This window comes from Paramisgurnus dabryanus, chromosome 6, assembly GCF_030506205.2.
Source record: "Paramisgurnus dabryanus chromosome 6, PD_genome_1.1, whole genome shotgun sequence".
NCBI classification, from domain to species: Eukaryota; Metazoa; Chordata; class Actinopteri; order Cypriniformes; family Cobitidae; genus Paramisgurnus; species Paramisgurnus dabryanus.
In genome coordinates, this window is record NC_133342.1 from 38,428,508 (window position 1) to 38,456,444 (window position 27,937).

Consider the following 27,937-nt stretch of genomic DNA (forward strand, 5'->3'; position numbering starts at 1 on the left):
GCCATACAGGGAGGTGTTAGCACCCAGCGGGAGCTCAGTAGGAGACTTTACTGTCGCCTGTTCATGGTAACCATGAAACATAGAGCTACAGGATATATTTTAGTCCCCCTCTAGGGCTCTTTCTTCCTTTAATGGTGAGATATAATCATATAAACTGACATAGCAGTTGAAAGCTATCCCGAATGTGGAAAAAGAGGGGAGCAAAGGCACAACTTAGGCTATACGGCTAAATTTAGTAAGACACAATATCTCCCCCTTTGTTTGTATAATACCTAATAAACCTTGTTTATGTGTAGTCAATATTTCCGAAAGGACAGCAATCATTAAATGATAACGCTCGCGGGCCGTTTCAGACACGTGTGCTATATAGGCACCAGGAAACCCTGGTATTACATCAAAGAGATGACAGATAATAAAGGGCCGGGATACTTCAAAGAACTGCGGTGCATCACTGATCATCACATTATGAGGTGTTTTATTCTCATCTGTTATGCAGAAGTGCCTGAACTCTCTCATGTGCAGATAAATGACCGCTTTCACCCACGTTTTGACCCAAAATGAGCAAACACCTGTTTCCCACCCGTCCCATGAAGGTATGCACTGAAATTCCACAATCGCCTATTAGTATCGAATACATACAGTGGGCCCAATAAATGTGGACATGACCCAAATTCATATCTTAGTAATCAGTGTTGGGGGTAACGCATGCATTACGTAATAATATTACTTTTCTGAAGTAACGAGTAAAGTAACGCATTACTAAATGTTCACATTAATATTTGAGTTACTTTTTTTAAAGTAATGTGAGTAACTTTTCAGTTTAATTAATTGAATTAGGGGTGCACCGATAAATGCCGATATACACTACTAATATGTAGCCGATAACTATTCTGAATCGCACAGCCGATCTTATTCCCAGCTATTTTATGTACTATGGCTTTTGATCAGTAAGGGGCTGGACACACCAAAACTTTTAAACGCGGCTGAAAACGCCTTGAGGACGCCGAATGCCAGCTGTTTTTCAGCTGAGTGCCAGCTTTCTTCAGCTGAGCGCTTTGATAGCTGTGATACTTCAGCTGCGAGCCGGTTGGTTGCTGTGGTAATGTCCCGCCCCTCCTCCACTGTGATTGGGCGGCCGTGTGAGAACTGACATTGACGAGCGGAGCTTTTCTCCCAAAGTTGAATCTCTTTCAACTCTCGACGCTCAGCACCGAGCGCGGAAAAAACCTGCTAGCTGCTGGCTTATTTGAAAAACGCTAAGCTTCCATGGGAAACAATTGAAAACATGCGCCGGCTGCGGGCGTAAAAGTTTTGGTGTACACAACCCCTAAGTCCTTTTTGAGATAGTTTGACTCGTTTATAACATGCTTAAAAAAGCAACACTCGTTAAACATAATCATATACATATTCTTTATTATCATGAAAATACCTGAAAATGTTTGAAGAACAGCAATATAAATGAAGAGTTTCGTTGCAAAACAAGATAACTCCGTTTTTAACATTTTTGTCAAAAAATTGTATTATTATGTTATCATGTTATTATTTTGTTTTATGGTGCTACTTAGCTGTATTTTTTAAGTTATGAAGGTTTAAATCAAAACAAACCAACTGCAGTTGATTTGATATTCATTTAAATGCACAACCAAAAAACGGAGTTTTCTCGTTTTGCAAAGAAACTCTATAAATATATCCTTAAGCTATTTCCTGGAGCTGCGTGTCATAGCTGCGTGTGTGTGGTTCTTCATCTACAGCACATATTGAGTCTTTGCACGAGAGCGCCCTCTGGCTTTTGGATGTAGCGGCGTTTCACCGTAATGCATTGAGAAGCATAGCAAGCATCATCGGCCGATATATCGGTGCACCCCTAAATTCAATTTAAAAATAATGTACTAAATTAAACTGAACGTAGTCACGTAGAATTACGCACTCTGTATGTGCGTGCCTAAGCTGCAACAGTTTGAGTGAGAAACAAAAATGGCACGTCAGAGCTTAACATTTTTGCGATGGAAATATGATATTTCTAAATGCAGAACTTCTCAGTCGTAAAAAACACCCGCAAGGTCAAGCCTCAGCCAAGTTAGAAAAAGTAAAGCAAAAGTAACTTAAAAGTAACGTAAGTATTACTTTCCATGAAAAGTAACTAATTAACGGATTTAGTTACTTTTTTGGGTAGTAACTTAATACTGTAATGCATTACTTTAAAAGTGACTTTCCCCAATAGGGAAGGGCACGAGTACTCGATTGCTCGAGTACTCGAACGTGGCATCGATTATCGATCACGAAAACGATGATCATGTGGGTTCATTTATTTATTTATTGTGGTTATGGCGGAAAGCGCTTTGGTTTGCGTTTAACCCTTTAGTTTCTCTTCATCACGCAGCTATTCCTGTAAGAGGTTTCTGTTAAAAGCATTTAATTAATTAATAATCTAGTAGGCTATGTGTTCATTGTTCAGTATTTTTAATAAAAATATTTTCATTTTCACCATGACGTGCCCCTTTGATTGCCCCGCCCCCAGTTAATCTAGTTCTTCAGACCTATGGATTAATCGAAATGAAAAAATTAATTAACATAAATGCACATCCCTATTCCCCAACACTGTTAGTTATTTACAATAAATATCCCTGTATTTTCTTAAACTGGAATAAATGTCTAATGTGAGATGTTACAATCACATTTATTAAAACTATGTATGATGAACAAAAATTCAAAGGGTTCCTTCCAGGGGCGCGGGAAGTGGGGGTGCTGGGGGTGCTGCAGCACCCCCTGGTGGCAGAGATTTAAAACTGCGATGACAGTAAAATTAAATCTCATAAATATCTCTTGATTTTGGTTTGTTTCTGTACAAAGACATTTTGTATGCCATGTTGGGTGTGTGATGAAGAGAGGGATAATTTTAGTAATTTTAAAATGATTTAATTTATTTCAGTGTGTATTAGCCAGATTCTATCAGATTCTGTCGTCTTGCCTACGTGATTGCATTCAGCCGATATGCTGCAATAGGGATAAGCATAACACACAAGCACGCACACTCACAGCCACATACTGAACGCCGAATGAGTTTATCTATCAGCTTCGCAATGTCTCAAAAGAGAATTTTGGATTTTTTTCAATCACACAACGCAAAATTCCCGAGGACTAGTTATTAAGGTATGTATTGCTAATACATTTTTACAATGATTCGCATTGATTTACAATGGTCCGATATATAAATAGCATTTTAGTTTGCATGCGTAAAAAGTGCATGCAACAATGAAACACATATAAAACGAACAAGAATGAACTGTGGAGTGTGGTTGGCCTATATTAGAAGGTCTACTACTCTTAAAATAATTAAGCATGGTTTTAGAATATATTTTAATCAAAATATGTTGGCCCATTTTGATATTTTAAACATATTCCGATGGAAAAATGCGTCCAAGCTAAGCTAGGTTCAGTAAACGATTTTCTAGTTCGTCATCTTTTCAAAAATATTTAAAAATATAGCCAAATTGTTTTGCGGTGTTTAACGCACTTGTAAATGTTACAGAACATGTGCTTTATTGAATGAAAGTATAAACGGTTGAATTAAATTATTAAAACGACGTAAAAGGAACTAAATTATATATGTACAATAAGGAACATGCATGCGACATTTAAAAGGTATTTCAAAAAAAATTATATAAATTATTCCCATGCATCGATTTTAATGTTAAACGTCTATAAATTCAAATGAATCCATTTGGAATATATTCCGACAATTTAGGACATGATTTTGGAATTTTAAAGTCGAAAAATATCTTATTTTTACACCGCAGGAGGCATGGCAAAGTGAAACAAAACAACCCAGTCTCCTGAGGTTGCGTATTAATAAATAGCACGAAGTGTAAAACTCGTGCAATACATACGCCAAACTCCACTTTGGCGTGCATATGATACGCAAGTCCTTCCCATTCACTTAAACGGGGCATCTTTTTTTGTCGTTTTATTTATTGGTTTCTCAATTTTTTTCTGTTTTTTAAACCATTTTCGCTTGGGTTTAGGGTTAGATTTTAGATTTGCTTAATGAGGTTATTTAATATACAGGTTTCTCAATGTTTTTGTCCATATTTAAGCCATGGTCGCTTGGAGTTGGGGTTGAGGTTGGGGTTTGGGTTAGGGTGTCATTTTTATATAACAAAAAGTTGTTCTAACCCTAAACCCAAGCGAAAATGGTAAAAAATAGCAAAAAATTGAGAAACCAATAAATAAAACAACAAAAAAAGATGCCCCGTTTAAGTGAATGGGAAGGACTTGCGTATCATATGCACGCCAAAGTGGAATTTGGCGTATGTATTGCACGAGTTTTACACTTCGTGCTATTTGTACGCATTTTTAGGAGACTGGGCTGAACAAAACGTAAAGACACAAATATTACATTTACGTGTAAAATAGAATTAAATGAAACCCGTGAATTGAAAGGACCACTATAATCGCCTTAACTCGAGTAATGTCAATAAAGTTATTATGTTAGAGTTTAGAAATATTAAAAACTTAACCAAAGGACAACAAAAAGGCGTACTACTGGGACCAGTGAGAATGCATATGTGTACATAAACTGGTTCCATACCTCCGACTTTCCTCCAAACTTGCTCAAAGTTAATTCTCCTGTTTTTCTTTTTTCTTTACATCTTCAAACTCCATGTTGCACTTAAGCTCCACCATACCGCACAGCATGCCCGGTGCGTGATGCGTGCCAGAGGAGACTCCGCACCTGACTCGCGTTGCATTTTGTAACTTTTACAAATCATTTTGTAATTTGTAATTTGTGTAACTTTTTGGAGACATTTGTTACTTTGGCCTAAATATAGTCATAATATTTCTGATTATGGCATAGCTTTCTCCCCAATTGGGCTAATAAAGTAATGATTCAAAATATGCTTTTATCGGCCCGGCCCGAGGATAGTAGCGGAAAATAACGTCCTGGGCAGAGAATCTCTACTATGTTGCAATAGGCTATATAGCCTAGTTTGTATGCCCCGTCAGCTCAGCTGTAGGCTACTTTATTGATGGGAGGGGCGAGTGATTTTTTTAAAAGAAGACATAGGTAGAGTGGTCGGCAGAATACAGAGCTTGTGAACAACATTAGAATTCTATAACTCTATTCTATAACCCCGCACCCCCTACCGAAAATATCTTCCCGCGCCTCTGGTTCCTTCCTGTTTTAAAATATACAGCTGGACAACTTGCGAGCTGGTTGGAAAGCTTACTGTATGTTTAACCCCAATGTACATTTAGGTACAGCTTCTGTTGCAGAGGAGGGTCATAGTCCGTACTATTACTGAATCTGATATTGTCTTATCTTGTATCCCGTTGGGGAAAATATAGGATGTATTACCAAAACTCAGTACACTTTTATAAAAAAAACATTTTTAAAATTGCAGGGTTTCCCGCAGCACTTTGCAATTCGGGCGACCGCATAAGCTGGGAAACCCTACCGCCTAGGTCGTCCCACAAAAAAAAGATTATAATTTTGCTGCAAAAAAGGCCGCCAAGTGCATCTCGGAGCATTTTTGCGCTATCTATCATCGTTCTACAACATCTGCTTTAGTTTGTGTTTATTTAACCCTTTAGTTTCACTTCATCACGCAGCTATTCCCATTAGAGGTAAAAACATTTAATTATCAACATTTAATTATATTAATAAACTAGTATGTGTTCATTTTCTGTCATAGTATCTTCAAAATTAAGTTTTATTTGAGTGTTTAAAAAAAAATTAATTTTCATCATGACGCGTACGCCCCGCTCCGCCCCTTTGATTACATGCCCCCCCCGGCCCTGCCCACCCCTACCACTTTAACTAAAACATTTTTTTGCGGGAAACCATGAATTGGTTCTTCGTAGTGATGTTTATTCAAAGGTTTCTAAAAGAACCATATTTTTTAGTCTAGAGAGCAGTGGTCTCCAACATGGTGCCCGCATTCGTCACACGTCACTATGAAAAACTACACACTGGTGCGGTGTGGATTATTTTTGCGAAGGATGGATGCACATTCTTTATACTTGAATAAGCGGACCCCATATTCATTTATTATAAAGAATTTAAAAGCTAGACATTTTCAAAAATATTTGATTATGTATTTATATGAAAAAGGATGGACATATGTAACTCGGGTGGCTTCAGGGTGAGTAAATCTTGGGGTAATTTTCATTTTGGTCGAACTATCCCTTATATAGCATCAATTTGAATATGTATTTATTACATAAGTAAAAAAAAATGTTTTGAGTAGACTATACAGTATAAAAAAGTAGCCCTCCATGGTGGTAGCCCTTGCTCACAAAAAGGTTGGAGACCCCTGCTGTAGACCGTTTTTTTCGTCACAAAGAACCTTTCGTGTAACAGGATGCTATGGAGTCTTTAAGAAACTATACAGGTCCAAAAGCACCCTTATGAAAAGTAACCATGGTTTAGGCTAAGTAGTACAGTTACCTTAGTTTTCCTTATGTTTTTGCTTGTTTTGTTATTATTTATAGTAAAACCATAGAGTAACCCAGTGGTTCTCAAACTGGGGGGCAATACGATGGTGTTTTATTGACAATTGGGTTATATACGACCAGTTTTATTTTATAAATTTAATAAAATACAGATTTTATAAAATACATAACTTTATTATAAATTCTGTGTTAAAAAAATTAGAAAAATATACTTATATAAAAGCTACTAACCAACAGCCCTATGGGCGGTTTTCTGGACAGGGCTTATCTTAGTCCCAAACTAAAATGCATGTTTGAGCTGCTTTAATTTATAAACCCCTTGTCCTCTTTAACTTTAACATATAATAGTGACACTGTGGTGTTGTGGGTAATTAGTTAACATTAGTTAACTATTAGTTAACAGGAATTAATAATGATCTGCACTTATACAGCATTTATAAATTTTTGTTAAAGTTGGTTTCAACAATTACTAATACTTTATTAAAATCTTGTTAACGTTAGTTAATGCACTTTGAACTAACATGAACAAACTATTAAAAGCTTTATATCTATTAACTAACATTAACAAAGATGAATAAATAATGTAAGAAATGTGTTGCTCATGGTTTGTTCATGTTAGTTAATACATTAACTAATGTTAACTATTGAACCTTATTGTAAAGTGTAACAGTGTTTTTTGTAAGGTATGTTAATTTACATTACCTAATACAAATAAGGCCTAGTCCTATATTAACCTAAACTCTGTCCGGGAAACCGCCCCTATAACTTTTACAAAAATGAACCATGGTTTTACTACAGTTAAAAAAACAACAAAAAACATGGTTACTGTAGTAAAACAATGGTAACCACAAAAAAAACATGGTTTTAATAATCATGAGATGTGCTGTTGGTTAGCTTATATTTTGCTAATAGTAATCAATACACCAAAAAAAAAAAAAAACGGTATATGGTTAAGTTTTGTAAGGGATTGTATAATTAAATATGTTTTGTTCAATTCAAATTCTAAGTTTGTCTCTTTCAAATTTTCTATGTTTCACCAAATAGCCAAAGGTCAACCATGACACTGAATAGTAAAACTATTCAAATGATAATTAAACTGGCATGGTTACCATGTAGTAGTACTCTACCATGTTAATGATCATAATAAACCCTTATTTTTAAAAGGGTCTTAAAGGTTCACGTGTAGGCTAACATTTGGGGGCACCGTTTTATCCACCTTGATAAGAATATGAACTCACCTCTGACGGAAGCAGGAGGTTGTGATGGGGACAGCGGTTGTTTGCTGGAGCGCTTTGAGATGTTTCGCGTCCGGTGTTTTCCGTCCGGTTCCTTCTGCGGTTCCGAGCCCACTTTAACCAGAGTGTTACGCGACCTGGTGAAGGCTGAGGTCACCGAGCCCATCTCTGCGGAACCACTTTCAGATAAATAAACCTCTGCAGCAAAACAACAATTATACTCTCCATGACTCTGGTACGGGCTGTGTCATGTCTCTCTTTTCTTCACGACACAAAGTGTATCGCTGTTGGGATGTTGCAACGGCTTCGTCTACCTGCGCGTCATTTCATCAAACCGACGCGATTCAATAAGGTGAGTCTCTCGCGCTGTTTCCCGAGAGAAGCGCGCACTCGTCACGAATAAAGTTGTAGTTTGGCAAACACGCGCCTCTGGGGCCACGCGCGAAAAAAACAAGCGGCTGTAATTAGTCTGTCAAGTGTATCACAGTAATGAAATACGAACCTATCGAGCCACGTGTGTCAAATAACAATTAATATTTACTTTTAAAAATATTTTCATATTTTAAAGAGCGATTTGACATCCATTACTGGGAGCACAATTAAAATTAGCTTCCAAAACAGTGACGTGTAGCATTTATTAACCGTAATGATGTTATTGTGCTATTGTGTTGTTACGGTAGATATACTTCAATAAAGAAATACGTGGTTCTTTGTCAGATTGTATAAACAGCTTTGTTGAGATTTGTTGTGTTGCACAAAAGGTTATTTATTGTGTAAGATGCATCTGCAGATGTGTATGCTTCTTTCAAGAACCTTTGACTGAAAGGTTCCTTGGGGAACTTGAAAATCCTCTCATGGCATTGCTCTGAAGAACCCTTTTAGCACCTTAATTTTTGGGAGTGTACCCTGTTATATCACACCAGCAATAATTTATTTATTATGTGGAACCCATAAGAAATAACCAATAGAAAACAATTCAAATAGATGATGATGGAAGAAAAAGTCAAAGGCACCCAAAAGTACCCTAGAGGTTTGGGAGTTTAAAGTTCAAAGTTTAAGGGGATGGGGCTTTACAGGTGTCAACTTTCTGCAATGTTTTCCATATTCACACAAAATGAGCAATAAGCAATGGGTTTTGAACAACAAGAGAACCTCTTTAAACTCTAACTTCAACATTTATAAGTGGATGAACCTTTAAAGGTGCCAAAGAATGCATTTATACAATCTGTGAAATTCTTCTCTGATATCTACATTGAAGGTTTGTGGCTTTATTAAGTGCAAAAATGATCCACAAACGTTTTTTTAGAGTTGGGGTACTCGAACTTGGACTCGGACTCGAGTCCGGACTCGAGTCCAATTTTGAATGAACTCGGACTTGTCACGCACTCGGGTGAATTTGTACTCGGACTTGACACGGACTTTTTGGACTCGTAAAATATCCTGAGTACAGTCGAGTCCACGTCATGTGCAACATTAAAAACAGCATGAACTTGAGATGAGAAATTAATTAATGTCTCGTCTCGTACACACTGCAAACTTTCGAGAGTGACAACCGCATTTAAATGCAGGAGTGAATCCCCTAAATGTTCGTTTCATTTGGAACAAGGCTCACTCCCGAAAATGTGATGATTGACAGAGAAATAACCATAGCAACGTTCTGCCGTCTCTCGTGCTTATCACTCACAGCTTTGACCAAAATAATCTAACAGCATTGTGTTTTGCAATGAACCTCCGTCCGGGTGTTGTGTATTGTACGCTTCTATTGTGAGGCTGCTTCACAGCGCGCGGTCTTGCAGTGTTGCCAGGTCCTCGGCTTTTTTGTACGTAAATACCGTAAATTACTGAAGTGTGTGTGTGTACAGAACAGGATTAAGCATTAAAAGGTGAAGTGACAACCGAATTAATATGCAGTGTGTACGGGACCGTCTCCCCTCCTGTTATTTTACTGCTACACACTGGCAGGCAGCAGCCAGTCACATCATACTTGAAGACAAACACATCACACACATCAATGCGTGGCCAGCACGATGTCCTCAAAGTCAGCAATAATTTGTTTTGCTTAAGAAAATCATTTTTTTACGAAAATTTATTTGCAAGACATCTGGTAAAAAGAAGATACCTTTATATCCCTTTCTATTCTTTGAAATCAGTTTTGATAGGAAACTAGTTGACATAGAATAAAAATGTTCAATGGCAATGACATGATGCAAAAGAGGTATTTTTATTACATTTTTATTGCCATTGGTTAAATGGGTTGAAAGGTTAAAGTATTAATAGAAAGTAACCATTTACAATACAAATTTTTTATCTTTTTTCAATTTAAATACTTTCTGGACTCGGGCGGACTCGACTTGGACTCGGCCTTTAAGATCTCGGACTTGAGTCCAACTAGGACCCTTTTGGACTCGGACTTGGACTCGGACATGAAGTTTAAGGACTTGGTCTTGACTCGTACTCGACAAAGGTGGACTCTGACCCAACTCTACGGTTTGTCATGTCCATTTACAACTCTAGGATTTGCCATTAGAATGAAAAGGGTCATGAATAATAATGTTGAGCTCTGCTCTGATTGGCTGTTTCTCAGAGCAGCTACTTCCAGTAGCTCTGTGTGTGTGTAAACAGACCTTATGTTTGAGTCTATATCAGATGAAGATACATATAGAGGAATAAACAACTGTTTGGATATTTTTAATGTATGTTTCTGGGTGGTTAGTTTGTGTCTTTGCAAACTGTAACTGTAACATCAATAGTAGAACTTTAGCCTAAACGCTAGCATAACATTAACTAGCATATAGCGCTAACTCAACACTCACAACTTTGTTTTTAGCATTGTCCTTAATTTAATGCATGGTTTAATGTTGGGGACGTACATCTCGACTGTAACGTCAGTTGGTGTTATGTTGAGATTGGCCTGTTTCCAGCGGTCTTTTGCATGCATGTCAACTTAACTCAAACCATGTAAGGAAACCGGTTGCCTTAAACCATTTAAGTTTTAAAACACATACATTTAAGTACTGTGAACTTGAGTCATGTGCAATTATGCATTTATAGTTAAGGAGTGTGTACTTAAATATAAGTGCATAACTGCATATGACTCAATTTGTTTAAATTCACAGTACTCAAATGTATGTGTTTTAAAACTTAAATGGTTTAATGCAGCCGGTTTCCTTAAATGGTTTGAGTTAACTTTTAGGTTTTACAGAGGTTTAAGAAGGGGGAAACAATATTGTTTAAGGCTCACAAAATGTTGTTACCATTTACAGAACTCTTAAGCATATTTAAATACAGGATTACATACATTGACTTTTTTTCTGAACAGTTCTGAATGAATCAAGTGAATAAATGATTTTTTTTTTTACATACACAAATAATAAATGTCATATTGGCTAATAAGAAAAATTTATTTTTCATTTTTGGATGAACTGTTCCTTTAAAAAAAAACTGTGAGTAATGATAGCAAACATGATATCTCAGTGTGCTTTCATGGGAGCCAACAGGAACAGGAACATTTGTGTCCAGGGAGTCTCCATCACTGGGACAAACACACATCATATCCCATATGAACTACTAATAGAGGACATGAACCCTCATCGATGACAGAAACACAGAGAGTAATTAAAAGCTTATTGACCTCTTTGACCTGATCATTTTGCTGGGTCGTTGCTGTTTCCAATGTTGTCCACATGATGGCGGTGTGTCGCCCTAAACCAGATGAAGATCAATAGATCTTTAAACACTCCTTCTAACTTCAGAATGATGTCACAACAATAAACTAAAGAAAGGTTGCATTCTAAACTAATGTTCTTTTGCGCTGCTTTTACGCAATACTCTACCACTGACCTACACAGGGGCACTACTAGTCCCATATCATTCCCATCCTGAATCTTAAGGAATGTGTTCACAATGCATCATAACATTTGAATTATTACAAATAAGACTCGTTTAAAAACAATATCAGAGACAGTGAAGAATTAGTGCTGGGCAGAGATTAATTGGATTAATCGCATACAAAATATAAAAGTGATTTTTTTTTTGCATAATATATGAGTGTGTGGTGTGTGTAATTATTATGTATTTAAAAAAATCATGTACATGTGTATATATATATACATTCTGAAATGAATATATGTATGTGTGTGTGGTTAAATATACATAAAAATTGCACACAGCACTATTATGCAAAAAAAATCACTTTTATTTTGTATGCGATTAATCGCGATTAATCACGATTAATCTTTGCCCAGCACTATTTTAAACCAATACAAAATACAAAAAGCAACTCATCTTTGTTGTTCTAAGTTATGTTTAATGTTTGGCTCACTAATGTTGCAAGAAAAATAAAAGCGGGTTCAGGCACTTAAACACAATCAGAAAATGGTACAAAAGCTGTCACTGGGATGATACTCTTTAAAAGGGGGTACAGTACATAGTTACAGATATGTACAGTAATGTGCACTCTTTAGGTATAAGGGTTTACTTTCGGAGAGTAAAAGATTCACAGTTTATTCTACAGGTCATGCTTGTGTGTTATCACATTTTATCTACTGGGTTAATATATGTTTTAGGCAGATAAAGGCACTTGGAAACGGGTCACATCACATTAAATCGAGACACACGGAGCTGCAGTTGATCGATTGCAGTGCAAGATAAACCGTTTGTTCACAGGTCATCGTGGTTCTGAGTGGATTCATTGATCAGCTTCAAGACAAAAAGCAGACGCATTCATGAGAGACAAAAATGAAATGATTAATTTGAAATTATAATAACTGCAGGTTTATTACAACAACAACAACAACAAAAAACATTTTTACATGAATGCAGTAGGTCGGCACATACCTGACCATCTCTGGTCTCAATGGTCTTGATGACAACTTTCTTAGTAGTTGTGGTTTCTGTTAAAGGCTTGGGCTCGAGCGTTGTGTCTGTGAAAAAGCAAGAATATCATGAACTGAAATAGACAAACGCATTTTTATGAGTTGCTTGTGACTTACCTCTCAGATTTAAGAAGGAGAAGTTTGGAAGAGGTGTTGCAATTCTACAGGCAAAAAAATGAACACAAACATCAGTGTAATACGCACATTGGTTGTGTAGACATGTAGTGACCCAAAAAATACATTCAAATCGATAAAGATCAATGATAGGTCAAGTTAAACCACGTCTACAAAATAAAAAAAACTGTGTTGATCGAAAATGTGCACCTGCTCTCCTCTCCCTCCAGAAGTTTCCTGTAGGTGGCGATCTCGATGTCCAGGGCCATCTTGATGTTGAGCAAATCCTGATACTCATGAAGGTGTCTCGCCATCTCATCCTTTATGTTATGTAGGTCCTCTTCCAGACAAGCAATATTATCCTGTGAACAAGACGACTCCATTGCAAATGTGTCCTCTATTTCCCTCATCTTACGCTCCAGAGATTCATTCTACAGGGGCAGAAATGAACATTACAAAGTCAGTGGATTTAAAGCGACACTCCACTTTTTTTTAAAACTATGCTCATTTTCCAGCTCCCCTAGAGTTCAAGGATTTTGCTGCCGGACTATTACGCAGCAGCCGAAACAGTCCTATTGGTAACTTTCAATAGCAGGGGACTATTTTCGGGTGCTGCGTAACATCATTGCGCCTCCTGTAGCCATGTTACGCCAGCAACGTCCTTGATTATTATGCCAGAATGAGAGTATAGTTTTAATTCACAACTTTAAATTTTCCGTCGGTCTTAGTACGCGATGTACAGAAGAGTCAAGTTGTAATTAGGAAAAATATTGAAAGTCTTTGGTTATTTTTTTTTGCGTGATGCTAATGGTCTAATCAGATTCAATGGATTATGCTAAGCTATGCTAAAAGTGCTAGCGCCAGACCCAAAGATCAGCTGAATGGATTCCAAAACGGTAAAAATCAAATGTTTAACTCTAGGGGAGCTGGAAAATGAGAATATTTTCAAAAAAAAGTGGAGTGTCCCTTTAAGAGTGTCATACTGTCGTAGAAAAGCAATAATTTAAAGACAATTTTTGAAACTGAATCAGTTGACGTATCAAGCCAGCTTAAATACAGTAATAACAGATTTTGAAGGTAACTCTATCGTACCCGTGAGTACCAAGGCTGGTTTTTATCACAGTAACACAAGAACATGTGTCTGTTTGTGTACATACACAACAGTATGTTTCTGGTCTGTGAATATACTTACAGCACCCTTAAGAGCATCCACCTCACAGGTGAGCGCCTGCACCTGTCGGCGATATTCATTGGCCTCCTGCTTGGCCAATCGCAGAGCCTCATTATTCCGGTTGGCCGCCTCTGTCAGATCAGCAAACTGTCCATGAGAAGAGCTTTTTTAGTGTTTTTTCCTTTGTGTACAGGTAAAAGCAACTGATTTGTGGGTATAACACTACTGGTTTTAGCAAGGATCATTTTTTATCCGAAACAAATAAAGATGAGGATATGCACCTTTGATTTGTACCACTCTTCCGACTCATTGATGTTTTTGGTGGCCAGGTTCTCATATTGAGATCTAACATCTCTGAGAGCAGCTGTTAGGTCAGGTTTAGCCAAATCCATGTCCACGTGCATCTGCTGGTCCTGGATCTGTGCCTGCAGCTCGGCCAGCTCCTACAGAAAGAACGAATGAGAGATTCGTATGCAGTACATTCTCAGCATTTGTTGTACATATTTTGTGTTATGTGCAAACCAGATCAAGACTTCTGATGAAAATGCAAGTGATGTTTTTCTCCAAAACTTGCTGCCTTGACACAACATTGATTTGTGTGGTTGCTTGGGTGTTTATATGCAGTTGCAAAGCTGTAGTGGTTTATAGTTTCATATCAAATTATTATTATTCAATATAAAGGTTTCTCACTTCTTCATGAAGTTTTCTCAGGAAGACGATCTCCTCCAGTAGTGATTCCACCTTTCTTTCCAGATCTACGCGAGCAAGAGCCGCATTATCCACATCCTGCATCAAACATGGACAGCATTATGTAACACAGCAGTAAACAGCGGTCTCTCAGTGAAGAGCTCTTTGTGTTTTAATAAGGATCTGGATCAGGCACGGTGCCCTGCAGTCTACGTGGCACCATTCGCCTGATAGGATTATCACATCCAGCACAAAACCCAACTATCCAGTGCATTACATTGTGTTTTGATTACAAAACACTCTGAAAACAGTCCCACAGTCACTGGGGCTGTACCCGTTCAAAAAGCACAGCTTTGCACCTAAAGACTACATATTAGTTACTACGTCAGAGGCACATACTGATATCTTTAAAAAAAGGTGCCAAAAGTAAGCTATATATCTGTACCTCCCAGGTGAAAAAGTAGTACACTTCCATAATATACTTAACTCTTTCGCCGCCATTGGCGAGATAACTCGTCAATTAAGAGAAAACGCTTCCCTGCCAATGACGAGAATTTCCGGCTTTCCGCAATACCGCTATAATCCAACAAGTGGCGCACTTCCGCAACTTATACAACCCGGAAGTAGCGCCTCACGTGAGAGAGAGAGAACGTAGGTTACGCAGGTAACCATGGATCTGTGAGACCGAGGGATGACCGTCACTACGGTCTAAAAAGGAATGATCACCTTCGTTCTGCCTATCACCGAGACCATATGTCAACAAAGTCATGTCCATGACCTCCGGAAGCAGAACGACCCGCGTCTATAATTAGCAGAGAATGCTCCCGGTTCAGTCTCCTACCTTGAGCGCCTCAGAATGGTCCGAGCGACAAGGATAGTGACGGTCATCCCTCGGTCTCACAGATCCATGGTTACCTGCGTAACCTACGATCTGTTTCGACCTCACTCTGACCGTCACTACGGTCTAAAAAGGGATGACACATACCAACAGAGTCGCGAGGAACCCAGGATCAATTAGAACCTCGCTCAGTCACAGACATGAGGGCAGCGTCGCCGACCGGAGCTGGTCGAGTCACATCCACCCGGTAAAATCTTGTAAAAGTGCATGGCGTAGACCAAGAAGCCGCTGCACAGATGTCGCTTGCTGCCACACCCTTGAGGGCAGCCCAAGATGTAGCCACACTCCTAGTAGAATGAGCCCTTGTACCTGTTGGGACCGGTATCCCCTGAGCCTTATAAGCATGGGAAATAACCTCCACCAGCCAATGAGATAGCCTCTGTTTGGAAAGCGGCAGTCCCTGCCTTGCTGCCCCATAACAGACAAACAGTTGAGAGTGCATTCTTCTTAAAGCCTGTGTACGGATCAGATAGGCTTTCAAGGCCCTGACTGGACACAATGTGCTAAGCTTGTCATGCTCTGCCTGTGAGGCAGCGGAAGGCTGGAATTGGGCCAGCTCCAACACCTTGTTCATGGACTGCTGATCAAGCACTTTTGGCAGGAAAGCTGGATTCGGCCAGAGTGACACGACAGTGCCCCCTGCCTGCCACCTCAAACAGTCATCACTAACGGAGAGAGCACACAGCTCCCCGACTCGTTTGGTTGAACAGAGAGCCAAGAGAAATGCTGTCTTAAGAGACAAAGACCGTAGATCTGCGTCTGCAATAGGCTCATAAGGACCTTCAGTGAGAGATGTCAGAACTGTAGGCAGGTCCCAGCTTGGTGCCCGCAAGGTGCGACCTGGACGTAACCGGCGGGCTCCCCTTAAGAACCGGCTAATCAGAGGGTGCCTACCCAGGGATGTGTTATCTGCCCCCTGGTGAAAAGCTGAAATGGCCGAAGCATAGACCTTAATCGTACTGGCTGCCTTGCCCAGATCAAAATGGGACTGCAAGAAGCATAATACTTGTGGCACGGGACAAATCGTTGGCTCGATGCCCAAGCCAAAACACCACTCTGAAAAGATCCTCCATCTGAGTGCGTAGCCAGCTCTGGTAGATGGGGCCCTGGCATTATTAAGTGTCTCCTGTACAGCCTTATCTAGCTGTCCATCGATGGGCTCTGCAGGGGCCAAACCTATAGACGCAGGGCTCCCGGGTTCGGATGCCAAATCCGCCCGTCTGCTTGCGTCAGGAGATCTGCTCTGCACGGTAACTGCCATGGCTGACCCTGCAGCATCCGGAGGAGTTCTGGGAACCATGGCCTCGCCGGCCACCGTGGCGCGACCAACAGGACTGAGTGTTGGCCCTCTCTGATCCGTTGGAGGACCTGAGCTATGAGAGGGAGTGAAGGAAAAGCGTATAACAAGCCTGTTGGCCAGTCTTGCGACAGAGCATCCAGGCCCGAACTGCCCTCCTGCCCCATGAGGGAGTACCATTCTGGGCAGTGTGTTGTCTCCGCTGAAGCAAAGAGATCCATCTGGGCCGCACCGTAACGCATCCAGATCTGAACAACTACGTCGGTGTTCAACCTCCACTCTCCCGGGAGTGGCCCTGTCCTGGAGAGAATGTCGGCCGCTCTGTTCTCCACACCTGGGATGTGCACTGCCCTCAGTGAGGAAAATCGAGGCCATGCCCATATCAGCAACTCCTCTGCCACCTGGAGGCATCGCTGGGACCTCGTGCCTCCCTGGTGATTGACATGATACACTGCTGAAGTGCTGTCTGTCCTCACCAGAACATGTTGGCCTTGCAACTCTGGCAGGAATTTCTGAAGAGCAAGATGGATGGCCTTCAACTCGAGGACATTTATGTGCTCCTTCATCCACAGTGGCTGCCATGTGCCCCTCACTGCCCTTCCTTCCCAGACAGCCCCCCAGCCTGTCAGGGACGCGTCCGTTGAGATGACCTGTCTCCTGTGGGGAAGGCCCCCCAGTGGGACACCTTGTAAAATGAACTCCCGGTTGCTCCAAGGGCGTAGGGCTTTGATGAAGGTTTGAGATATACGCAGTTTCATCTGCCTGTCGTCTCTGGGGTGAAGATGGAAAGCATTGAACCAGCACTGCAGGGGGCGTGCCCTCAGCAGGCCCAGAGGAATCACTGCTGCTGCTGCGGCCACCAAGCCCAGTAGCTTTTGAACTCTGTGAGCTGTGACAAGGCTGCCCAAGTGGAACTGCTTCGTCATGTTGATCAAGCTGTCTGCTCTTTGTGAAGTGAGAGATGCAGTCATGCTTACCGAGTCCAGAAGGATGCCGAGGAACTCTGCCTGTTGGCGGGGTTGCAGGTTGCTCTTTTTGTGGTTGACCGTGAAGCCTAGCATTTGAATGTGGGCCAGAACTGTGCTCGTGTCTCGTACTACCTGCTCCTGAGAGGGGGCGCACATGAGCCAATCGTCCAGGTAGGGCAAGATCTTCAACCCTCGAACCTGGAGGGGGGACAGCGCAGCTGACACCACGCGAGTAAAGACCCTTGGGGCCAGAGAAAGACCAAAGGGAAGGACCTGAAACTGGAATACCCTGCCTTGAAAGGCAAAGCGCAGGAAGGGCCGGTGTTCTGGACAGATTGGGACGTGGAAGTAGGCGTCTTTCAGATCCAGGGACGTGAACCACTCCCCCTGCTGGATAGACTGCATCACCACCCTTGTGTGAACCATTTTGAAGGGTAGCACCTTGAGATATCGGTTCAAGGGCCTGAGGTCGAGAACAGGCCGATGACCGCCGTCTTTTTTTGGAACAATAAAGTATTTGGAGTAAAACCCAGTGAGCTGTGCGCTGGGCGGTACTTCTGAGATGGCCCCTTTCAAAAGTAACTCCTGGACCTCTTTGACGAGGACGGACATTAAAACAGGGTCTTTTACGGACGTTATCTTGATCCCTGAAAACGTTGGGGGTCGCCGCCGAAATTGTAATCGGTAGCCGCGAGCCACCGTAGCCACGACCCAAGGGTCTGGCACAATGCCTTCCCAGGAGGTCCGTGACAGCTGGGAAGGACAATCGACGGGCGACCCGGGACTCCTATGCAGGACCGCCACCGCGGCCTGCACCCCTGCCTGTGCCCCGCTGTGGTCCTCGTCGTCCCTTAATTCTGGAATTTGAGGCTGTATGTCGGTCAGGTGCACGAAATCGCCAGTCCCGTGCCTCTGGGTTGTCACCTGCTGATGGAGGCCGGGTAGGCTGCCGCAGCCTATACCTACTGACAGGTGGGCGGCCGGCAGTTGAAGCAGACCTAGAGCAAACCCTCTGGACAGCTTCCCTAGATGCTGCAGTCCGTTCAATCCGATCAAGCACCTCCTGGAATCCAGGGTGAAAGACGTGTCCTGGTACCACAGGGAGGTTGAGTAGCTCCTGTCTGATGGCATCTGGCAGGGAGGTTTGTGCCAGCCAAACTTGTCTGCGACACAGCACTGCAGAGGCCATAGCATCCCCCACGTCACGTGTCAGCTGGGAGTGGGAAGAAAGAGCCGCGTCGACCAGGGCCCTGGAATCATGATCGTCTGGGCCCAGTGTCTTCCGTAGAGCCGCCAGGGTGATGGCTAGAGCGTTACCCATACGGGCCGCTCGAGCTGATGTGTTGAAGGAATTGGTGACCAGCCGGTCCGTCTTGGCACACTCCTTGCGAGGGCACCGTGGATCGGAGGATACACGGGAAAACCCCAGAGACGTCAATGCAGCCATAGGCGACTCAACTGGTGGCATGTTCCCCAGTCCAGTTTCAACCGGATAACTAGCATTTGCCAGCTGGCGACAACCTGCATTAAACTGGGGCCGTTTCGAATTTGTACCCCATGATGACCTCAGCATTGCAGTATAGTCATCTGCTACAGGTATAGAAGGCCGTGGTTCAGGTCGGGAGATGCCCTCCCAAACACCTCCAGCGGGAGCCGGGGCAGATGTAGGCCCCTGAAGGCCCAAAACCTTGGCAGCGCTCAGTACCCGTGACATCAGGGAACTGACAGGGGCCTCTCCTGTCTCCGTGGAGCCGTCAGCTGGCTCAGCAGAGCTAGAATGTAGCTCCCCTTCGAGGTCGTCGCCACCTGTGGTGTCGTCCACCACTGTGTGTGAAGCGCATAGGGATAACACATCTACATTGTCTTGATGTTCCTCCTCGCCGAAGCTCTCGGGCCTGACTGAGAGGGGATCCTCATGTAATAAGTCCTGTTGGTTACCTTCTAACTTGTCCAACCTCCGTGACAGAGCCTGGAGAGCCGCAAGGATCTCGAGTGACCCCGTGCTGCTGCTTTCTGCCACCGTAGCTGAGGCAGGGGGCTTAACAGATTTGGGTGGCTCAACCTGGGTAACTCCATGGGGGGAATCCCGTTGTCGATCACGCGAACGTGAACGCTTGCGCTTGTGTTTACGCCCATGCCTACTGGAGAGGGACGGCTGGTCAGGGGAGCGCCGCTTCCCGCTCCCTTCCTCACGCACATGCCCGCGCACCTGGCTGGCCCGGCGTCGTCGCTCGTCCCTGGAGAGATCACAGGCTGCACTACAGGGATTGTCCACGTCTTCCAGCACGTGGGCAGCTCCAAGGCATGTGGGGCACTCCCTGTGCCCATCCCTAGCACTCATGGAGGCGTTGCAGATCCTGCAGTAGTGGGAAGCCATTGCAGCAACACAGAAACCCAATATAATGCCTGGAGTCCTCCTCCAGCAATCCGCCAAGGTAATACGGTGGGCCGCACCAGCGCACGAATGCACTTAGCGGTCGCACACTAGCCCCACCAGCTGCAAACAGGGGTATAGGGTGTGTCAGAGGGGAGTATTGCAGGAAAAAGTGTGATTGTAGCCGCCACTCAAGGCGAAAAAAAGTACCTAAGAGCAGAAAAGCACAGCACACAGTATTATGATGGCCCGCACCGGCGCACGAATGCACTTAGCAGGCACACACTGACCCCTTACCAGCTGTGAACAGGGGTATAGGGTGTGGGGAAATACTGCCACAGCCTGCACCAGCACGTAAACGCACCTAACAGACTGAAATAGTGAACACAATAATAACAGGGCTGTTTATAGTGTACTGGAAAAAACAGCCCCCAACTAAATAATTCAACAAAAAAATAGCACTAGTAGCAAACACAATATACCAGCTGAAAACAGCAGTAAATACAAACACAGGTATAATGGCGGCCCACACCAGCGCGCGAACGCACTTAGTGGGCTCGCACAAAGCCCACGGCTGCGAACAGCAGTAGAGGCACACGGATAAACAACTTAAATTCCCCGGAAATCTAGTGCATATGAGTTTAAATGAAAGGTATATACCTAGAAATAATAAGTTAATACGCAAACCACAACAATTCTCGGGGGCACAAGGCACCCGCACCGTTTAGGTAACGAATTAGTGGAATGCAACAAGGAAATAGTCAGGAATTTCTTACCTGAATACGTAGTCTCTTACTCACGGTCTCGTATGAGGCGATCAAGGTGAGAGACTGAACCGGGAGCATTCTCTGCTAATTATAGACGCGGGTCGTTCTGCTTCCGGAGGTCATGGACATGACTTTGTTGACATATGGTCTCGGTGATAGGCAGAACGAAGGTGATCATTCCTTTTTAGACCGTAGTGACGGTCAGAGTGAGGTCGAAACAGATCTCCGTGTATGTTTTACAGATGGCTCAGGGCAACAGTCCTTATTAGCAAAAATTTAATTATCTCAGCTTTTTGCTCAAAATTTGATGTTTTTGAAGAAACCTACCCATATTTGAGAGGTGATGAAAAGAGAACTAATGAAGGTAGGATGAAAAAGTTTTTTTGTTTGAAAGCAGAGGTTCTGTTCTTTCATTTGATATATTGTATGTATATATATTTAAAGAAGAACATTTTCTGGAAGGCATTAAACTTTTGTGAAAATCATGAAAAATGCTGGCGCTGGCTGGCAACTTTTTTTCTAATCGCTGGCAGTGAAAGAGTTAAAGTGCTCTATTTTCGCACACTAATTTTGTACTTAATATACAAAAAATTCATCTTTAGTACTACTTAAGATGTTGTTAGGTTATCTAAGTGTACTTATTTGTGCTATTTTGAGACACCATGAATATGAACTAAAATGCACTACTATCTCTGTATTAAAAAAATTATTTAGTTAACACTTGTATTAAACTTGAAACCAATTTTCATACAAAGATGTGTTCAAATTTACTAAAAGTGGTACCTAAATACATTTTAGTTCATATTTATGGTGTCTCAAAATAACACAGTGAAGTACACTTAGATGTTCTTAAGATTATCTTAAGAAGTACTAAAGAAGAAATTTGAGTGCGCGAGAATGGAAGTGTACTTCTTTTTCACCTGGGCTAATGTTACATTAACTTTTACTGCCCCTTTGACAGCTGGGGGCAGCCTATACTGTATTTTGACTATTTTTTTCTAGCGGTATACAATCATAGTATGAGTTTATAATATTGTCTCTCCAGACCATCCATTACTGCCAGTTCGACTACTAAAGTCATTTAAAATCCATGTAAAGTGATATATAACGGACATGAAAGGGATCCAAATGAAATGGTTAAAGTTTTGTCACAATTATGTTTCACCTGTCTGAAACTTCTTGTGTTGTTCTCAGCTTCCTCGCGTTGAAGAATTTCATCTTGCAGTCTGTAAATTACAGAACGACAGAAAGACTTATATTACTTTTGTTAACGCGGAAACTTTAGTTTAACAATACAAAATGTTCTTAAACAAATCACACTGTGGCCAAACTGAATCCACACATTGTAATTACTTTTTTGTTTATTTTAATTGGCTGTACAAGTCATTTCGACTTTTTCTGCAACTCAAAGAAAAAGTATTTTGGTGAGTTAATATAAAAAATAAACAAACATACACGGTAAATGTTTGCTGTTTCTGTTTACTTATTGTAGATTTAAATGTATGTTATTTATTGGCAACAGTTTGTTAAAAGTTAAATGAACATGAAACATTTGCATGTCTTTATCTTGATTTTGGTTCCCAGAATGCTTTGCATGAGGCTGTTATTTTAGTTTTTTTCTGTAAAGATAATGACTTGCTAATGTTTAAGGTTCATTTAACTTTGAACAAACTGTTTCCAGTAAATAACAAAAATTTTAATCTACAGAAAGTTACTGGCAACCAGCTGCAGTAATACTGTAATTTCTAAAGACATTTTTAACAGTGTTTGTTGCATGTCTCACTGATCACAACATTTCTTACAGTTCACAACATTTCTTACATGTAAACAACTGTTCTCAATGCGATGAAATCAGTTTACTCTCTCATTACATTTGCACAGGTGTCCTAACAGAGTACAAATTAAATTGTTCATCATTTCACCCACTGTAGTTGCCAAGTTATCTCCAACTTCGGAAAATTTATAACTTTCCATTTCTTCAAGTTTTTTTGTATGTGTGTTGCATAATTGTAGGCTAAACCGTGCTTAACTGCTAAAAAACATATTTCCTGATTAATTGCCTTTTTTGACAAACAATTTTGTAAAATAAATACTTATAAAAAGTTGTGTTTTCTTCATTTTGTACACTTCTCCATGTTTAATCTAAGCCAAGTCGACATTTAGAGCAAATATTATGCAAAGTATGCCCTCTGAAAATCAATTTTGCAACCCAGTATCATGAAATGACATACCTATAGTCATGTACATTTTTGAGTCGTAAAGGTATAGTTGGGCCAAAAATGATATTAAACCCATGATTTACTCACCCCCAAGCTGTCCGAGTTGCATATGTCCATCGTTTTTCAGACAAACACATTTTCGGATATTTTAGAAAATGTTTTAGATCTTTCAGTTGATTAAATGTAATGTTACGGGGTCCACCCATAGTCCACGACCTTCAAGTCCAAAAAAGTGCGTCCATCCTTCACAAATTAAATCCAAACGGCTCCAGGATGATAAACAAAGGTCTTCTGAGGGTAATCCGCGCCGTGTTGTTGTAGAAATATCCATATTTAAAACTTTATTAACAAAAAAAATACCTTCCGGTAGCGCCGCCATCTTAGTCACGTCCGCATTCAGGATGAGAGCTTACGCAGCATACGGAGGCTACTCTGCTGCTGCTCTGTGCCCCCGCCCTCCGAATTTGTCATACGTCACTAAGAAAAGTGCGTACACTACGCTAATACTCTCTCCTGAATACAGAGGAGTCTAAGATGGCGGCGCTACCGGAAGGTAGTTATTTACGTTAATAAAGTTTTAAATATGGATATTTCTACAACAACACTGCGTGGATTACCCTCAGAAGACCTTTGTTTATCATCCTGGAGCCATTTGGATTTAATTTGTGAAGGATGGACGCACTTTTTTTGGACTTGAAGGTCGTGGACCCACATAACATTACATTTAATCAACTGAAAGATCTAAAACATTTTCTAAAATATCCGAAAATGTGTTTGTCTGAAAAACGATGGACATATGCAGCTCGGACAGCTTGGGGGTGAGTAAATCATGGGTTTAATATCATTTTTGGCCCAACTATCCCTTTAAGCATGACACTGACACGGTTTTCCGCCTTTTTGCGTGAACATGTCACGCTTTTCTATTTACGTGTCACTGTCACGTATTTGTTACTCAACTGTTATGTCCTATTTTATTAACATTGTGACTTCGGTTTAGGGTTAGATTTACATAAAAAGACATCATTACCCAAACCCAACTCTAACCCTAATACCAGGCGGTTTAAAAATCATAAAATATAAAAAAAATAAAGGTATAAACCAATACTTAAAGTGACATCCTAACACAAACACCAAATCTTACCCTAAACCAAAGCGTCAATGGTTTGAAAATAGGACAAAACAGTTGAGTAACAAATATGTGACAGTGACACGTAAACAGAAATGCATGACATGTTCACGCAAAAAGGCGGAAAACCGTGTCAGTGTCACGCTTAAACCCTGGCATACACTGCACGATTATTGGCTATCCCAGACGAAAGATTGCCATTGTGAAACAATCGTCACGATTTCTGTGTTCGTGGCTCTTTATCGGTGGTCCTATGTTGTACAGTGAGAGAGGTTCAAAGACAGCCTAGGATAGTTTTCTGACAGTGTCAGAAATTCAGCATGGTCACCGCACAGTGTGTTTGCTGCTACGACCTGCGTTCTGGTATTTGTTTACCACGAGCGCATGCTGGTGACGTTGCGCTAATGTGTGACGCAGCCGCCGAAGTCTACATGCCTGTCAGACCCGGGATTAAACTATCCATGTCACACAGTGTGATAAGGTAATGATCTTATAGAAGTGTAAAAATCCTGAAGTGTATTCCAGCCTTAAGACTCACAAATTTACGTGACTTTAGGTAGATAATTTCGTGATACAGGGTTGAAAATTTGACCACTTGTTGTTGACCACTTGTTGTTCACTTTAATTTAATTATTCTTGTCTTTGGTTTTCAATCATCTTCATTGGTTTTTTATTTAAAATCTTACAATTTACTTTAAAGGGTTCATAGCGTGAAAATCTGACTTTTTCCATGTTTAATTGCTATATTTGGTTCCCCAGTGCCACTATCCACCTATAAAATGTGAAAAAGATCAACCCAGTAACTAGTTTTGGGGAAAGTTACTTTTAAAAGTAATGCATTACAATATTAAGTTACTCACAAAAAAAGTAACGTACTTAGTTACTTTTCATGGAAAGTAATGCTTGCATTACTTTTAAGTTACTTTTGCGTTACTTTTTCTTGGCTGAGGCTTGATCTCTTTCAGACCTTGCAGATTATTTTAATGACTGTAAAGTTCTGCATTCAGAAATTGCATATTTCTTCACAAAAATGTTGAGCTCTGGCCTGCCATTTGTTTCTGACTCAAACTGTTCCCACACAGGCGTGTACGCATAGAGTGCATAATGTGACTATGTTTACGTTTAATTCAGTACATACGTTTTTTAATCAAATTAATAAAACTAAAAAAGTAACTTGCATTACTTTTTTAAAAAGTAACTCAAATATTAATGTGTACATTTAAAAAGTAGTGCGTTACTTTACTCATTACTTTAGAAAAGTAATATTATTACGCAGGGCTTTGAACCAGAATTTTTCCCAATTGGTTCGTTCTGAACAGAAACAGTATTTTAATGTTTCCATATAAAGTTCCCGAACCGGTTAATAATGTTCCAAGTCAGCTGTGGGACATACAAATTAGTTGGCTGATCATTAGGACATTAAACTTAAATTATTAGTCTTCATAATTTTACTTAAAGGTGCAGTGTGTAATTTTTAGAAGGATCTCTTGAAAGAAATTCAAAATAATATACAAAACTATATTATCAGGGTTGGATAAAGACCTTTTATTTTGAACCGTTATGTTTTTATTACCTTAGAATGAGATGTTTTTATCTACATACCGAGGGTCCCCTTACATGGAAGTCGCCATTTTGTGCCACCATGTTTCTACAGAAGCCCTTAACAGACAAACTTTTTTTACTAAGTTTTCTCCGAAGATGACATGTTTGTCTGGTGGCGCCTACCGTAGCTTCTCTATGCGTTTCAAAAGCGAGGGGTGAGCAGTGTACTGAGCCATTGGTTGCAATTCGCAACCTCACCACTAGATGCCGCTAAAATTTACACACTGCACCTTTAAGTCTCTATCTTGTCATCGAACATTAAAAAAGGCTACAATATGTAAGCGACATAACTATAATTCTGACATGCCTACATTTGTTGAGTGCTCTTAAACACGCGCACACACAGAGACGGAGGACAAATGCCAAACGGCGCTTCGGGAAGAAGATGAAGCATAAACAGTCGCTCCACATAAAGTGAAAATTATTATGTTTTTCAGTTCTTTATTCGCCAAATGTATTTTAATAGACTACAGTATGAGACACAGTAGCCCAACTCTCAAGTTTATACATCAAGAGTTCTGATCTTTGAAGGCATAGGGATAATCACGTTTGATTGGAGTTTTGACCGGACACATTCAAATGCATGTGCGTCTATGCGTGCAGAAAATTGTTCACTTTAGCGCCTTTTTGTGGTTAAATTGTTTAAAATCACTTAAGTGTTAACATTTGCAAGCCTTTGAAATACGTGCAAATGATCAAATTTAACCCTATTTAAATTTGCGTATTAATCCGCTAATCGCATGCGAGCCGAACAGTGGGTCGTGATCTGTACGGATCACGGATCAACTGCAATCCGTTACACCACTAATAAGTATTAAAAAAAACATCTTGAGATACTTGGTAGCCTCCAATATTTCCCTCTTATGATTGAACATTAGAGACTTGGGCTTGAGTAGACTACTTGCTGGTGGCGACCGGAAGTGAACTTCACCGAGTCATATTGCACAGAAATCTTTTCAAAGAACTGAAAAAATAACGAACGGAAAGTTTCTGGTTTCGTTTCTGTTCCTTGCAAAACATCAAAAGTTTCTGGTTTTCGTTTTCGTTTCTTGAACCGGTTCAAAGCCTTGTTATTACGTAATGCACATTACTTGTAATGCGTTACCCCCAACACTGCCAATGACTTAGTTTTGGTAGACCATTCTTTGCAAGCATGTGAAAAAAGGTTATTCAGATTTTGCCTGTTTTGGGAGGTGGGTAGCAAGGCCAATTACAATAATATCGCCTTTTATCTGCACTATCCAACCACAGCACTGCCATTTAGTGCAGAGAGAGAGAGATAGAAGAAAAATTGACAGCACAATTGAGTTTCAATTGCAGCAAACCACCATCATTCCATCAGTGTTTGCTCGCACCTACAAAACGGGAATTTTAACATGCTATAATAAATTATCTGTTCTAAAACTTCACATAAGCACTCTGGGGACACCAAAGACTTATTTTACATATTTAAAAAAAATCTCATAACATGACCCCTTTAATGATGGCCTACAGTAAGTGGATCTGGAGGATGGATTACCAAAAATGTTTTCTTTAAATGCGTATTATATACATTTTGTATAGTGTTTTATGCATACTTCTCTCTGAGTCGCTCTATATCTTCAGCCAGATTGTCTCGTGTCATTTCCACGCGTGTTTTCTCCGTGGTCAGCTGATCAACCTGTCGCCGTAGTTCGCGCATCTCTTCTTCATATAGATCGGGGACGCGCGATGACCTGTTGCCGCGCACCAGCTCGAGCTCCACTATCAGCATCTTATTCTGCTGCTCCAGAACGCGCACTTTCTCTATGTAACTGGCGAAGCGGTCGTTCAGCGATTGCATCTGCGTCTTCTCGTTCATGCGATTCGTCTTGAACTCCGCGTTTAAAGCATCGGAGAGATTAAAGTCCAGGTTGTCCTGGGTCACTCGGCTGCTACGGACCTTGGAGCTCCTGGTCGCGTAAATCCCCGGAGCTGCGGAGACACCAAACGGCCCCCGGGACGCACGCACCGGTCTCAAGAACTCGCGGCTGCAATACTCGTTGCTTCGGGTGACATCTCCAAAACGCTTTCTGTATGAGGAGGTGGACATATTGGACGTCTAAAGTCCTCTTTGTAGGAATTATTAAACTTTAGTGTCGCTTTAGACGGCTGTCTCAAACTGAGAAGAAAG

At 41.0% G+C, this 27,937-nt stretch overlaps 2 protein-coding genes across 2 annotated transcripts in view; both read right to left on the reverse strand.

Moving 5' to 3' along the window:
* pde1cb (phosphodiesterase 1C, calmodulin-dependent b) overlaps positions 1–7,854 on the reverse strand; it is a 121,955-nt gene extending 114,101 nt beyond the window's left edge. Inside the window, exon 1 of the mRNA XM_065276705.1 lies at positions 7,692–7,854. Within this exon, the coding sequence (XP_065132777.1) occupies positions 7,692–7,854 (163 nt within the window). The remainder of the gene's footprint in view (positions 1–7,691) is intronic.
* Positions 7,855–11,982: 4,128 nt separating this feature from the next.
* On the reverse strand, positions 11,983–27,935 carry viml (vimentin like). Its single transcript, XM_065276731.1, has 9 exons — positions 27,363–27,935; positions 22,004–22,064; positions 14,538–14,633; positions 14,129–14,290; positions 13,869–13,994; positions 12,887–13,107; positions 12,680–12,723; positions 12,525–12,610; positions 11,983–12,386 (listed from the first exon to the last, which is right to left on the reverse strand). Exons 1-9 carry the CDS (start codon positions 27,854–27,856, stop codon positions 12,348–12,350), a joined length of 1,329 nt encoding a protein of 442 aa, XP_065132803.1. The 5' UTR covers positions 27,857–27,935; the 3' UTR covers positions 11,983–12,347.
* Positions 27,936–27,937: the final 2 nt, after the last annotated feature.